The 15876-nt window shown below is 24.5% G+C and overlaps 1 protein-coding gene across 1 annotated transcript in view; it reads right to left on the bottom strand.

Annotated features, from left to right (window-relative positions):
• LOC122511571 (C2 domain-containing protein 5) overlaps positions 1 to 15166 on the bottom strand; it is a 35307-nt gene extending 20141 nt beyond the window's left edge. Inside the window, exons 1-8 of the mRNA XM_043626926.1 lie at positions 14812 to 15166; positions 13616 to 13996; positions 11723 to 11863; positions 11182 to 11398; positions 10974 to 11099; positions 6752 to 6903; positions 2988 to 3137; positions 697 to 865 (exon numbers count right to left, since the gene is read on the bottom strand). Of these exons, the coding sequence (XP_043482861.1) occupies positions 697 to 865; positions 2988 to 3137; positions 6752 to 6903; positions 10974 to 11099; positions 11182 to 11398; positions 11723 to 11863; positions 13616 to 13985 (1325 nt within the window). The 5' untranslated portion in view covers positions 13986 to 13996; positions 14812 to 15166. The remainder of the gene's footprint in view (positions 1 to 696; positions 866 to 2987; positions 3138 to 6751; positions 6904 to 10973; positions 11100 to 11181; positions 11399 to 11722; positions 11864 to 13615; positions 13997 to 14811) is intronic.
• Positions 15167 to 15876: the final 710 nt, after the last annotated feature.

Here is a 15876-nt window from a genome sequence, read left to right on the forward strand (position 1 = left end):
TCATTTCATACGTGAAGTGCTCGGAAAGAAACTTTTCTCAGTGAAACATATCCCTAGTGAAAAGCAGGTAGCTGATTTCCTTACCAAGGGACTTTGTAAATCCAAATTAGTGTTTTGTGCGACGTCAGCTGGTTTGAAACAGCTTAAGTGATATTCTGTTTGTTTAGAGACTCTTACTCGAGGGGAAGTGTCAGACTATAAAGTTAATTATTATTTAATTATTCGAGTTTTAGTCTCAAAAGAACTTTAAATTCAAATATAAAGACCCGCGTTTTTTGGCCATTTGTATATTCGACCAATCAGGAAATTTATAGAAAAGTCACATGACTTATTGAAACGCGATAGCGTTTCAGTTCGCTGGTAGCGTCCTTGCTTAAAGTATCGCCTCGTGATCGTTTCTTGTTCTTTAATAAAATACTTATATTTTACTCTAATTACTGTGTCTGATTACCTCTGGTTTACCCAACATTAATAATTTCAATTTAGAATTTCAATATGCATTCGATAAATAAAAATGTCGATAATTAACATTTTTTATGTCCCTTGACATTCAATTTATCGAGAGTCAACTGTATTTATTTTTTTGAAAATTATTTTAAAAACATTTCTCTAAATTGTCTAGAAAAAAGATTGCAAAATAAAATTGACGTGAACGTAATTTTGATAGTTTAGTTATAATTCGGAAAATTGTCTTACCTGATGCTTGTTTCTTCCCGATAACCAATAACAACATTACAAGCTAAGGCTCTTGCGTGGGAACGAACCTCCATTCTAATTTCTGTCCACCAAGCATCTCGACCTTCCGGTTCTTCTAAATTGGATATTCTTTCCAATAATTTAACTGATCTTGCACTCACTAATCCACCTGAAAAATAAATTAATTTTCTCTATATATTTTTTATAATGAAACACAATTACATTATACTAACAATATTATTACTATTAAAAAAAACACATATTACCTACATAATAATTATTATTTATTATTGAGTAAAGAATTATTTATTATTTTACAAAAATGTTAATAAAACACTTAGAAATAATTCAATTCTTTTCATAAAGAATAAAATTCTTGACAGGAATTAAATTATTTTCAATACTTTAACAAAATGTCACAAAAAAATCACGTTATTTTAAAAAATTATTTTTAAAGATTTCGAAATAATTGAATATTTAACAATTTTAATAAAAATCTTTGAAAGAATTCAAATATTTTTGAAAATTTTAATAAAATTCTATATTATAAGAATTCAATTGTCTTCAATAGAATTTTAACAAAATTTCACGAAAAAATAAATTATTTTTAATAATTTTTATAAAACTTTTTGACTGAATTCAACTATTTGCAAAAGTTTTGATCAAATTATATAAAAGAAATCAATTATTTTTCATTCAATTTCAATTAATTTGCTCAAAAGAAGTTAATTGTTTTACAAAATTTTAATAACATTCATCAAAACAATTCAATTACTTTCAAAAATTTCAATAAAATTCTTTATAAGAATTCAATTTGTATTTTAAAAAAAATAATAAAATTTTTAACAGAAATTCAATTATTTAAAAAAATTGTTGTAAAAATTTAGCAAGATTCCTTTCCTCAGGATTTTAATGAAATTCAGTAATCAAGTTTTCAATTTCAATTCTTCTAAAGCATTAAATATTACAAATTTTCGAAAACTGATAAAATTATTCAAAAGAATTCAATTTTTTATCAATAATTTTAATAATAAAATTATTAATTACAATTATTAACAAAATCGATGGTTTTCAGATACTTAAAGAAATCCTTGAAATGAATTCAACCTATTTTAATATTTTAATAAAATTCCTCGAATTAATTCAATTATTTTATTAAATTGTTATAAAATTCTGAAAATAATTTAATTATTTCCTCAAAATTTTAATAAAATTCAGTAATCAAAATTTTTAATTAAAATTATTAACAAATATGATTACTTTATTAAATAGTTGAAAGAAATTCTTAAAATTCTACTACTTTCAAAATTTCCAATTTCAATTTTTTAAAAAACTTCATTATTTTCATAAATTTCAAAGAAATTATTCAAAAAAACATCAATTATTTTCAAAAATATTGTATAAAATTCTTGTGAAGAATTCAGTTATTTGCATAAACAATAAAATTCTTTGCTACAATTCAATCATTTTCAAACGTTGTTATAAAATTTTGGGAAGAATTCAATTATTGCCTAAAAAATTTTAGTGAAATTAGTCAATAAACAAATTTTTAATTATAATTATAGGAAACATGATTATTTTAAAATATTTAAAATAAATTCTTCATGAAATTAAAATACTTTAAAAATGTTCTATCAAAATTATTTAAAAATCTCCGTTAATTTCAAAAAAATTAAGGAAATTCTGCAAAACAATTTAAATATTTTTGAAAATTGTAATAAAATTGTTCGCAAGAATTTAATTATTTTCATAAATAAATATTCTTCATACGAATTCAATTATTTTCAATATTTTGATAGAAATTGGTTTGTAAGAATTCAATTGTTAGCAATACATTAATTTTAAAATTCAAAACATTTGAAAAGAAAAGTTATGACAAAGAATGCAAATATCAACTAATTTTAAACTGTGAATAGACATCTTAAACACAACGATTATTAATGCAGATTATTAGTTCAAAATTTGATTAAAATACCACCGAGTGATAAATTCAATTAATATTAATAACAATATTTAATTATTAACGCCACTACTTAATTTTCTATCAAATTTAAAATATAATTAATTTTAAAAAAATGTTGAATAATACGTAATAATCTACATTTGTTATATTCTTGCTGATTTTTTGATATTGTTTTAGTTGATAATTTTTGTCAAGTGCATTTTACAAAAGAACTTTTGTCCCGTTAAAAATTGAGAAAATAAATAAATAAACAACTATAAAAAATTTTTCACTTAATTTCGCAATTAATTACTTGTTTAAATATTACGAGTAATTTGTCATTTAATACCAATGTGTAAAATAAATCCAGGTGGATATTGTTGCATTGTTAGAAATGGATATTCCAACATATCGGAAGCATCTTGATTCATTGTTCGAATTGCTGTCGTTGGTTTTAAATATCCTCCCATAGATTTATCACTACTGGCTAATGAATTACCTAGAAGAATAGAAAATATAATTTTCATTATTATTTCTCATTTATAATGTACTTTTCTATTGACATTATATTTATTCTTTATATTGAAAAACTCTTTCATCAGTTTAAGAGAAGAAAATAGAGAATAAAATACAATTGCAAAAAAAAAATAATTACAAACAAATTAAAAATATTTTTGGTAAAATAATGTTTGATAATATAAAATAGGGACATAGATTTTTTTATACAAAGGAAAGATAGTTAATTAGATTTGACGAATGCATGCTTGTAATAATATTCAAAGAAAGATAATGGAAACATAGAGAAAATTTGGTGTTATAAACATATTTAGAAATGTAAAATGTATATTTGTATTATATACAGTGTCATTAATATTGATAATACAATTTGTTTTGTTATTATTTGTTGAAAATAAAAATATATACAATTTTGTTGTTGAAACATTTTGAATTGTTGTATTTTGTACCACTATACAACTAATAAAGGAAACACAAAAAAAAATTTTTTTTTTCTTCGTGGTACTCACGTCCTCGTAAAAATTTATAATATCCTGGCGGGGATATCAAAGCAAATGAAACAGAAAAATAGAATTTCTTGACTTTCATTTCTCATTTATTCTGTCAAATTAATATTTTTTTATCAATTAAATTTTTTTTATGAAATTCCGAAATAGTTCTTTTAGTATAAAAGTGTATTTTTCTAAAATTTGTGAATAATTTAAATAAATTATTTAAAATCCTAAGCAATTAAATACATTGCAACTAATTTTATTTTAATCAAAAATATGACTTGAAAGTCATTATTTAATCTTCTCTAGAATTATCGAAAACAAATTCAGAAGTTTTCAAGCAAATACTTTGTCAGTTTTAAAAATAAAAATATAAAAAATATATATTCAAGGAAAATAATTTGAATTTTATGAAAAATAAAATAAAAAAAATTTTGATTATTAATTTTATTTTCCGAATTTATTTTAATTTTCTTTACTATTTATTTTATTTTAAAATTTCACTTTAATTAGTTTTATTATTTATTTTATTTTCTAAATGAATGAATGAATATTTAATAATTTTTTTTAGTAAAATTTTGATATTTGAATAATTGTCAATTGTTATTTCTATTTAAAATTTTCTTTTTAGTCGATATTTAATTTTTGAATTTTTGTGTCATCGACTTTAAGTTAATTTAAATTTTATATTAACAAAATTTTGATGTAATCGAATTTTTTCTACAGAATTTTTACTTAACAGTATTTCTGTTAATCAAGTTTTAGTTGAAAAAAACTCATTTTAACGCAATTTCATTTAACAGAATTTTCTTTCTTATCAGCAATTATTTGGAATCTAAATTCTATATTAGTTAACTCATATTTAATGAGTTAACTCATTTATTAAATAAATAAATCTTACTAATAATCGTTTTTTAGATATCTGTTTGTAGTATGAAATTAAATGTTCTTTGATTTCTTATTTCCTAATTTTGTTGCTAATTTCTCATGTTTAGAATTATTTTTTTAAAAGATAAATTTTTGTTATGGAAATTTTATAATTTTTGTAAAGTTTATAATCTTTAAAATTCAAATAATGGAATTCTTGTAAAGAAGTTTATTAAAATTTTTGAAAATAATTTAATTGTTTCACAGAATTTAAATAAATTTTTTAAAAATAATTAAATTCATTAGAGGAATAATTCTTTCGAAGAATTTTAATTAAAATTCTTGGCAAGAGTTTAACTACTTTCGTAAATAATAAAATTCTTCGGAGTAATTCAATTATTTTTAAACAATTTAATTAAAAATAAGAGAATTTATTACAAATTTTAGCGAAGAATTTTATTAAACTATTTAAAAGGAGTGGAATTTCTTTGAATAATAATTTATTAAATTAGTTAAAAATAATTGAATTCTTCCGAAAAATTTTATTATTTTTGAAAATAATTTGGAATCTAAAATTTTATTCAAAGTTGTAGTTGATATATTTAAAAATAAAAAATTTTGTCGAGATTTTTTTTGTAAATGTTGAACATAATTGAATTTTATGATAAGAAGTTTATTACTTTTGAAAATAATTTAATTTCTACAATCATTTGTAACTTTTTCAAAATTCAATTTTTTTCGTGTTTATAACTAAAATTCTTCTATAAATCCATTTTTTAAAATAATTAATTAAATATATATTGACAAATTTAACTAATTTTAGAAGATTTTGAATTATTAAAATTTTTCAAAAATCTAAGTTTATTAAAATTTCTAATTAAATTCATTCAACATTGAAATTTTCTAAAATTTAAAATTGAAACCGTTTGAAGTTCATATAGGGTAAGTGTGTCAATTGTGGCAGGTGCTCCAATTATGGCGACTTTGTAAAAAATAGAATTATTTACTATTTTAGAATAATATAGTTATTTGAAAATGATAGAAAAAGTTATTTTCGACCTTACTCGATATAATTGTACGAAAATAAACACATTTGAACTATTATTGGTTTAATTATTTAAGTACAAAAATTGTGCCCCGCCATAATTGGCACATTTTCATTGAATGTGCGTGCTCCAGTTATGGCGCGCAACACAACCTCTAAATACACGTTATTTTCCCCGCCGTAATTGGCGCGCCGAAATTGACTCAACCGCGCCATAATTGACGTTTTTAATCCTAATTCTTATTGCTTCAATTTTGTTTAAATAATTAATTTTTATAAAGTTTTTATAAAAGTTTTATTATCTATATGACACGGGCTTTTAGTTTAATAAGCCATAAATTTACTTCTTTCATTATAATTTTTGAATTTTCTATTTCAAAGACGGCTAAACCAGAACCGCGCCATAATTGGCACACTTACCCTATTTATGAAAAATGTAAACGCAACTCTTTTAAAATTGAATTAATTTTGAGATATTTAAGTAAAATTATTCATTAAATAATTTATTTATTTTATGATTAGTTCTTGAAGAATTAAGTTATTTAAAAAGAAATTTTTGTCAGAAATAGAAAAAATTGAAGGTTTTGTATTAGAATTCGTGGTAATGTTATAATTTATTAGTCAAACAAAATAAACACAGAAATTCAGAATTTTCTTATGAATTCTAAAAATTTAATTTTTTTCAGTACTTTTAATCTAAATCCCTGACTTTTCCCTGAATTCCCTATATCAGAATATCAGAATTGTTGCTAGTATTTTCTATTCCTCATTTAGAATTCAGAAAACTTAGTTTCCCAACTTTTAAAAAATTTCCATTTTGTCAACAAAATTGACAATTATCATAGAATTTAGATTCGAAAAAATGCGATTGACTTCTGCCGGCAACGTAAATTTTGTTAAAATTTTACTACTCCCTCCTCTGAAATAAAAAATTCAATTGCATAATTTTGTTAAGTAAAAATTCATTTAATTTCGCATTATTTTCTTCTTCAATCCGTTTGAATAGAAATCTCTGTAGAAAATTAATTATTGCAAAATTTAGAAAAGAAGGAAAGAAAAAATTTAATGAAAAAAAGTTTCATAAAATGAAATTCTAATTAGGTATATTGAATAAAAATTATCAATTTTACTTATTTATACGTTCCATAATTTAGAGAAATGAGAATTTTTTATAAATTGAGAGAAAAAACTCACCTTTTGGAGTAATACTAAGATCGGAATCACTTGATCGCCTGTGCAGAGGAATGGTAGTATTTGCTTTTGCATTATTTGATTGCGATGATTTTCCCATCAATGAATTGTTGATATTCGCGTGCACTGGACTCGTCGAATTCTCATCCTGTTGCCTGAGGGGAGGAGGTGAGTAGGACACACACATATTGTCAGTAACAGCAGCGTTAGTGTTTTTAGTCAATTCAACTAATTCATTTATTGGCTTATCTAAGCTAGAGCTATTCTCCAAACAAGTTTCAACAATTTTTGGAGACGAGACTATTGAATTCAAATGAACGGATTTTAATTCATGAAGTTGAAAATTATTACTATTATTATTATTAGAATTAGAATTAGAATTTATATTATTAAGAATATTATTTTGCATGTCAATAGCTAATTTATCGACAAAAATTTTATGAATGTCGTCGAGAATGGGATTTTTTGTATTCTCATTAATTACAGTAGGAACATGTGAATTGTCAGGAGAATGTTTAAGTGTATTTTCAATTGGTAAATTGTGAGTGACATGCTTTTTAACGGAATGATGATGATGACTATGATGACTCGAATGATGTGACAAATGAATTGAATTTAATGTCGAGGTGGATGGAAATTTGACATTTGGATAAATTTCTGGTGATTTTGATTTTGATCTTCGTCGTTGGTGGATGCGAATTTTTTGTATTGAATCAGGTGATGGTGTGAGATTTTTAAATACTTTATCGCGTCGTTTTTTTGTACATCGAAATGAATCCTTTCTGTGCGATGACGAATGATGTGACGAATGAATCATCATTTTTGTGTCAATTATTTTCATTAAATCTAACATGCAACTTTTGCGAAATTTATGTTGTAAAATTTCTGCATATTTCAATTCGTCATCTTGATGATAATGATTATGATTATGAGATTTTTGATTTATATTCTCGGCTAATTCGGTTTCTTTTTTTGTATATGTACTTTTTACATTTACATCAAGTGTATGAGCAATGGGAACTTTGAGAAAATTTATTTTCTCCGAATAGTGCTCGACAAAAATAATTGGCGATGTATTTGTGACAGTTTCTTTTGATTGTCGTTTTTCTATTTTTGGCGTTAATGGTCGACCTTTTTCATCGAGAGGTCCTTTATAAATGACAGTGTCACTTCGTTCAACTCCACGGGCAATTTTTTCATCCGGATCTTTTTTTGCAATTAATTTTTTCGGGGAATTTGAATTTATTTCCATATTTTTGGAATTTGATTCCGTATTTTCAATTTGATCCAATTTTGTTTGTTGATTTTCTAGAATATTAGTTTCTTGATATTGGGAATTTTGACGTATTAGAGATTTTCTCTTTTCTGTTATTTGATTTTTTGATTTTGCTTCTGGATCATCAAAAATTTCTTCTATAAAATTCGTTGGAATTTTTAAGTTTTCGGTTTGAGTTTCAAGAGATAAATTTGAATTAACTGACGAAAAAAATTCAATTGAAAATGAGTTTGAATCAGTTTCTTTAAATTCAACATTAGTCGGATTATTAATTATATTTTCATTTGTTATATCAAATGAAATGAAATTCTGTTCTTGAACATTGGTTTTTGAATTGGAAATGCTTTTAACGTCGAGGGGAAAATTTTCATCACTTTTAAAAGTATTGTGAAAAAATTTATTCGAATCATCTTCAATATCTGTTTCGATAGAATCTTTGGGAATATTTTCTTTAATTTTGAAAGGATTGAAAACATTTTCTGCATTTTCGTTCGATTTAATATTCTCTGTATTAATTGTAATATCTTCTTGAAGAAATGAAGAATTTTCACTGTCTATGAAAAAAGGTTCGTTAAAAATGTCGTCATTTAGTTTCTCTTTTGGATTTAATTCCGAATATGGAGAAAATTGGTTTTTGTCCTGAAAAAACGGTTCATTGAATATTTTATAATCTTTCTGGATTATTGATTTTTGTTCAGTTTTATCTTCTTCTAGAAAACTAACACTGACTTCTCTCGATTTATTAATAATTGAATCGGTACTTTTGTTATCGCAAAAAAATGGTTCATTAAATATATCACTTTTTGAATTTTCTCCGACATTTGCATCATTGAATAAAGATTTGTCAAAATCTGGACTATCTTGAAGTTTAATATTAGACTCTCTGTCATTAATTCTTTCATTCTTTGTTTCAATTTTTTCCGGTTGAATAATTATTGACTCTGTGCTTCTATTTTCTTGACAAAAGTGATTTAGATATTCATTTTCTTCTTCTTCGTCACTATTTGAATCAATACTTTCGTCATCTTTTTGAAAACTTTCTTCTCGATCAATAATTGCCAGTGAAATATTATTTCCTTCCAAAAGAGGTAAATTATAATCCTCAATTTCTTCGGATCGAATAATTGGAATTGATGGAGAATTCTGTTCATTGTAAATTTCAATTTCTTCTGAAATCGATGTGGAATTTTTCATTTCCAAAAGAGGAAAATTATAGTCTTCAAATTCTTCGGTATTGATAATTGGAAGTAATTCTAAATTCTTGTCATTTAAAAGTGAAGAATTGTAGGTTTCAATTTCTTCTGGATCAATCAGTGAAATTGATTCTGTATCATCGTCTTCTAAGGGAGGGATTGTCGAAGTTTCAATTTCTTGAGAATTTGCCAAATGAATGAAAAGTAGATGCGATTGATTATTATCCTTCAAATTGTCATTGTCTTGGAAATTATTTTCCTGGAGAGTTTTTTGAAACTCTTCATCGTAATTGTCTTCTTCAAGTTTTTTGAAGGGAATTTCCAAATCGAATTTCGAATTCGCTGGATCAATTTTATCGAATGTTATGTCTTTAGAAGATTTTCGATTCTCCTTTTGATTTGTCGACTGTTTTTCGAATTTATCGTGAAAATCTGAATCAACATCGGAGGATGTCGGCTCTGTGGAAGTACTTCTTTCAGTTTGCAATGATCCTTTCCGAGAAATTCTCAATTCATTTTTATCATCAACTTGAAGGGGATTTTCCATTTTTTGTTTCATTTTCTTACCTATTCGACGTCCCAGTGATGGTAAAACTAATTCATTCAGTGAGGATGTATCATCGAGAATATTGTAATTTGTACTCGATTCTGAAGGTTCATCATCTGACGAAGTATCAGTTTCGGAGGACGAAATCATTGGAATGGAAAATTCACGATTGAATTTGCTATCCACAGGACTTAAATCAAGAGAAGGGAAAATTTTATCCACTGAGTCAGATAATTTCTCCACATTTTCCAAATCAGTTTTCATCGTAGTATCCGTTCCATCGGATAAAAATTTCACCGGTGATGGTGCAGGTGTTTCTCGATCTTCTTTAACAATATCCAAGGATGCTGGAAATCCAACGTGAACTGATTTAATTAGAAGAGCAACCATACCATCATTAGCACTCTTCGAACGTGAAAATGATTTATTTCGTGTATTCTTTCGTAAATCCAGTGCTGACGATCGAGTGGAATCTGTTCCACCAATGGACCACGTACTCGAAGAAATACTATCACCATCGCTCTCTTCGTCAAATGATTCCGACATTCTCGAACGAAATTGATTAACTCTCTTGGAAAGAACATTTTGCTGTAAATACTTCAAGTTCTTTAAACTTCTTGAAAATCGATTACCACCAGATTCACCTCTCAAATCTTCCAATGCTAACAAATTTCTTATTGATGATTCATCAATAATATCATCCGAAAATGATAAATTTGATTCTATAATTTTCTTCCCATTCACATTGGATGGCGATGGGAATGGACGAAACGAAGAGTCTTTGAATTGATTTCGACAATCGATCACTTTCATAAGTGGTTTGGGATTTTTCACAGTCGTTCGTCCATAACAGGGAAATTTTGGATTTATAAGTGTCATGTAAATGTTTGTCGGTGAATTATTAGGTGTGACTAGAGGCGAATGAGAAAGGAGAGGTGAATTATCGTCAGAATCAGGATTATCTGCATGTTTTTTGAATTTAGAACCAAATGTGGCAAGCCTATTCAAACACATGCAGGTGGGAAAGACAAAAAGAAACTAATTAATAATTGTCCGTATTTTAAAAATATTTATAGTTTCAAAAGTTATTTACTAAAATAATTAAAAACAAAAATGTTCAATGAAACTGATTTCTTTAAATTGTCGACTATTCATTAAATAATAAACGTTTAAAAATAAATATTAAATAACTTTCTAAAAAATACTCACTCTTCAACAGTTGTGCCTTCGGGTAAAACATTTGGTGTTTCTTGCACTTTTACTAAAGTAACGGCCGTTCCAATACCACGAGCAACAATTCCGGATTCTCCTTCCAAATCAAAATTTTGTAGATAACTGTATTAAAAATTTTCCCATGAATATAATTTTCAATTACAAAATAAAAAAAATATAAATATAAATATTTCACAAAATTTACCCTATGACAGCATTTCCACCGAGATCCAAGGCTTTCAGTCCAATTTTTCGCTGAACTTCTCCACTGAGTTTAAAGAATAATGTTTGTCGGGCCTCATTTGACGCTCTCGGTGTTCGTATTTTGTCAATCCATTTATATTCCGGATCATCACTAACTATTAATTCTTCAACAAATCCATGTACCACTTGGGCATGATAACCGAACGGAATATTAGGAGCTGAAAAACATTTTCACATTAAATCCACTTCATTTCTATTACAATATTGTTCTTATTCCATTATTACTATTCTAAATATAAAAAAAACTGGACACACATAAATAATATAAAGCAATTAATTTAAACTAAAATAGAAAAAACTTTAAATTACAAGAGAGAGAATTAAAGTTCATTAAAATCAGTAATTAGGAATAAAATTTATTTAAAAATAAATGATAAAAAGTTGTTTAAAAACTAAAAAAAAACAAATATAAATTGAAAATTACCTATCATTTTAATTTATAGAAAGTTTAAAAAATTTGAAAAACTTTAAAAGATACTCACAATAAAAAAATTGTACACCGCAAGAAGATTGTCTAAATTTATTAAAATCTAGAAATAATTCAACCTTAACGATAATATTTACTTCTCCACGAATGCCATGCATTGTGTCAAATACTGGAACCCAACCAGTCATTACAGATCCTAAGAAAAATCGAAAAAATTAAACTATTTAATTATGTTGCGTATAATGCGCATATTCTCTTTTAACAATAATAGTTAAAAAAACATACAATTTAAAGAAAAACTGAGAAATTATTATTTTATTATTGAATGGAAGAATCGAATAGAAAAGTGTTAGCTTTAAAAAAGATGTTTGTTTTCAAGAAATTATAAACTAAGCAAGTAATACAAAAATTTTCAGATTTGAAATATAATCAGGAATATTTAAAAATTAACAATAAGTAATTATAATGATGGAAAAATAATTTTTGATAATTTTTCTTTTCAAATGGTTTGAATTTCAAAATTAATGAAATTAAGTATAATTTAATTTGTATATGTAATTCACCAGTCTAAATAAAAATAGTTATTTATAAATTATTATAGAAAAACTAATTTTTGTTAATGCAAAATACGTTTATATTATTATTTTCATAAGACAAATTGGATTTTATTCATTTTAATGTCTTCTTCTAAGTAGAAATGAAAAATAAATTTCTAGAAAAAAATAAAATTGAGCAATTATTACTTATGTTCTAATTAGTTCAAATATTTTTAATAATTCAGATTTATAAAACAAGATTTATGATAATAATTTTGAAACTATTTTATTTCCCAAATTTTGCGTTATTAAGAGAATATTTTTTCAATTTTTAAAAATAATATTTTTGCTAAAAAAATGTTATAAATTTTTGTAACATTTATAATTTTGAATCTGAAATAATCTAATTCTTGCAAAGAATTTTATTAAAATTTATGAAAATAATTGAATTGTTTCGAAGAATTTTATTAATATTTTTGAAAATAATTCAATTCTTTCGAAGGATTTCAATTAAAATTATTTTGAAAATAATTATAAACAAATTTTATAAAAATCTAAGAAAAATTGAATTCTATAGAGAAATTTTATTAAAACTTAATTGAAAATAATTTATATTTATTAAAATTTTATTGAAAATAATTGAATTCTTCCGAAAAATTTTATTTTTCATAAAAGTAATTAAATTGTTTTGAAGAATTTCATTCATTTATTAATTTATTTATTAAAATTGTATTAAAAATAATTGAATTCTTGAGAAGAAGTTTATTATTTAAAAAAAAACATCTTGTGGAGAATTTGACAATTCATAAAAGTAATTGAATTTCTGCGAAGAATTTTACTAAATTTTTTGAAAAATAATTTAATTGGTTTGAAGAATTTGATTAAAATTATGAAAAATAATTTATAATAATAAGTGAATTTTAAAAGTAATGAACAAATTACAATCATCAAATAGGTACTAATTTTTGAAACATTTAAATTTTAAATACAGTTTAGAACTTATGAAATCTTTTTTGAAAATAATAAAATCGCGTTTACACGTTAATAATAATTAAAATATAATTTACTGATTGGTAGTGAAATATAAACAATTATATGAAAAAAGACGGGAATCGAAAATAATAAATAATTAAAATATAAAATAAAAAATTATGAATAGTAAAACATAACAGATGTTTTTAAGAACATTATTATTTATCAAGAAAATATTCAATTAACCAAAACCAAACCAAAGTAAAAGTTTAGTTATTCAAACAATTTCTGATTTTTTCAGGACATTGTCCAATTCAATTGAATGTTTGCCTTTTTTTCGAATTTCCCAGTTAGTAGTCACAATGTGCAAACTTTTGAAAATTACAAAATTAGATATAAAAGGGCAAATAAGTAATATTAACGAAGAGACAGAATGATACCTCCTTGAGCTCCAATACTGGAATTCATTGTTGCCTCCAGAGTCCAAATATTTTTTACTGGTGGCGGAACTCCAGGTAAAAGTAAAGGATTCAAGTTAACGTATACTTTGCCAATTGCATCGTTTGCAGAATAAGTATCATGATCCATTAATTTAATTTGTAAAGGTTCATCTTGCAATTCTGAATCGTCAACTTCAAATCTGTACCACTCTGAATTCCACTGTGGATTCAATGATTTTCGACAAACATCCGTTTTGTATGTTGTATTTCCAAATTTTATCTCAACATATGCATCAGTTGTGTCACTCGAACGGTCCATGACAGGAAGATTTCTTCCCGACAATATCCTCACTTTTATTTTCCCCGGCATTGTGATAGTAGCTGAAAATTTTATCCATTTAATTCAAACTTTAAAAATCGAATCGTTTATTATAGCAAATAGTATAAAATTTTACAATCAATAATATACAAGTAATGATAGATAAATAATGAAATTGAAATATATATACTTTAAAAAAATATTAAATATTAAAGGTATCGCGGCAAAAAATTGTTGGTTATGTTTATGATATAGTAAAATATAAACAATTTTTAATTTTGTAAAATAACAATTTTTTAAATTTCCCATCTTTTTTACCTTTTTATTAATAAACATTTTTTAAATAAATCTGGAACATGATAAAATGGATAAATACCTTAAGAAAACAAAAACAAGGCCGAGAATGACAATTGGTTTAAGTAAATGTAGGGTTTCGAGTACAATTCTATTCATATTTTAAGTTACAACAATTAACATATACTTAGATGCGTTCTAATCAAATAAACGTTTTAAATTAATAAAAATATATATGTTTCTTCCTATTCTTTGTCATTTGTTTATTTCGTTTATTTTATCATTTTTCCTCGCGGCAACAAATGAATAAAATCTTTAATTGTTGAATAATAAAATTCTAGAAATATGTTTGTTAAAAATAAAAGAAAACAAAAGTTTTTTTCTGGGAAAATTCAAGAGTTTTCATTTTATAAACAATGAATTTTAGGTTAGGAATAATATTGACAAATCGCAGAAATGGAATAAAAACAGAATTTATTGAAGTGTTGGAAACGGGGAAAATAGAATGACAAGGAAGAGTTAAATTTATTTTTAAAGCAAATTACTATAAGAATTAATTAGAGAAATGAGAATTATAATTTACCTGTGACATAAGCACTAGATGCACCGTAACTTAAAGTACTAATGCGACTCGATTATTTCAGTAAAATTAAGATCTATTTTTATTAACGAATGATTTTTGCTTTTTGGACCACGTTTCACTAAGGAATCTTTACTTTGCACGTGTATTCATATATGTATATAAATGTAAATTATTCTATGCGACACAAGTGCATACAAGACTAATTTTAGTTGTCGTCATATTGCGCTTTTCATGACAACAATGCACCTTATAAACTTCAAATTTTAGAAAATCAATTTTAATACCATTTCGAAAAAATAATCCGTTTTTTTTAATTTCTTGATACAAAATTTATAATTGATTCACTTTTGTTTTTATCTGGAAAATTAGTAGCAGGAAAGAACTTTTTAAAATGTACGACTGGGAACTTAACGTATTTATACGTATTTTAATTGAGACAATTTTATTAATTTGTTCCTGAATGTTAAACATTTGAAATTAAAATCAATTGTATTGCTTCTCATTTATATCTTTTATTAGGATTCAAAATATAATTTTAAAATTTCAAAAACAAATATGAATTTTTCATTTTTAAATTGGGGTGCTACCCTCTGTACCAAAAACATAAGTTCGAATGCTCATTATGCCGAATTTACAATTTAGAAATGACCAGATACGCGAATCCTCAATAACCTAAATTGTATATTGAATGAAATTCAAAAGTAGGGAATAATCATTTGATATATTCTGCATATGGAGAATATTATTTTAAACTAATTCTTTTTTTCCACAATTTGAAATTATTGCAATTTTTATTTTTGGAATTTCCACTTTACCTACATTTTAATAGATCGAAACGTAAAATATCAGAATTGACATTTAATTGAAATATGATGGAGAATAAATATATATTCACTGAATAAAAAGATTAAATAATTATTAAATGTTTGAATTTAATAAAAACATATTGTTCAAAAGTTACAGTGCGAATTGTACAGAATATATATTAATAAGAAATATAATTTGGCAGAATGTCGATTCGATCGATTTTATATTTGCAAGAAATTCAATTTGACAGAATATCAA

The sequence above is a fragment of the Leptopilina heterotoma genome, unplaced genomic scaffold (assembly GCF_015476425.1).
Source record: "Leptopilina heterotoma isolate Lh14 unplaced genomic scaffold, ASM1547642v1 Lhet_87, whole genome shotgun sequence".
In the NCBI taxonomy this organism is placed as follows: Eukaryota; Metazoa; Arthropoda; class Insecta; order Hymenoptera; family Figitidae; genus Leptopilina; species Leptopilina heterotoma.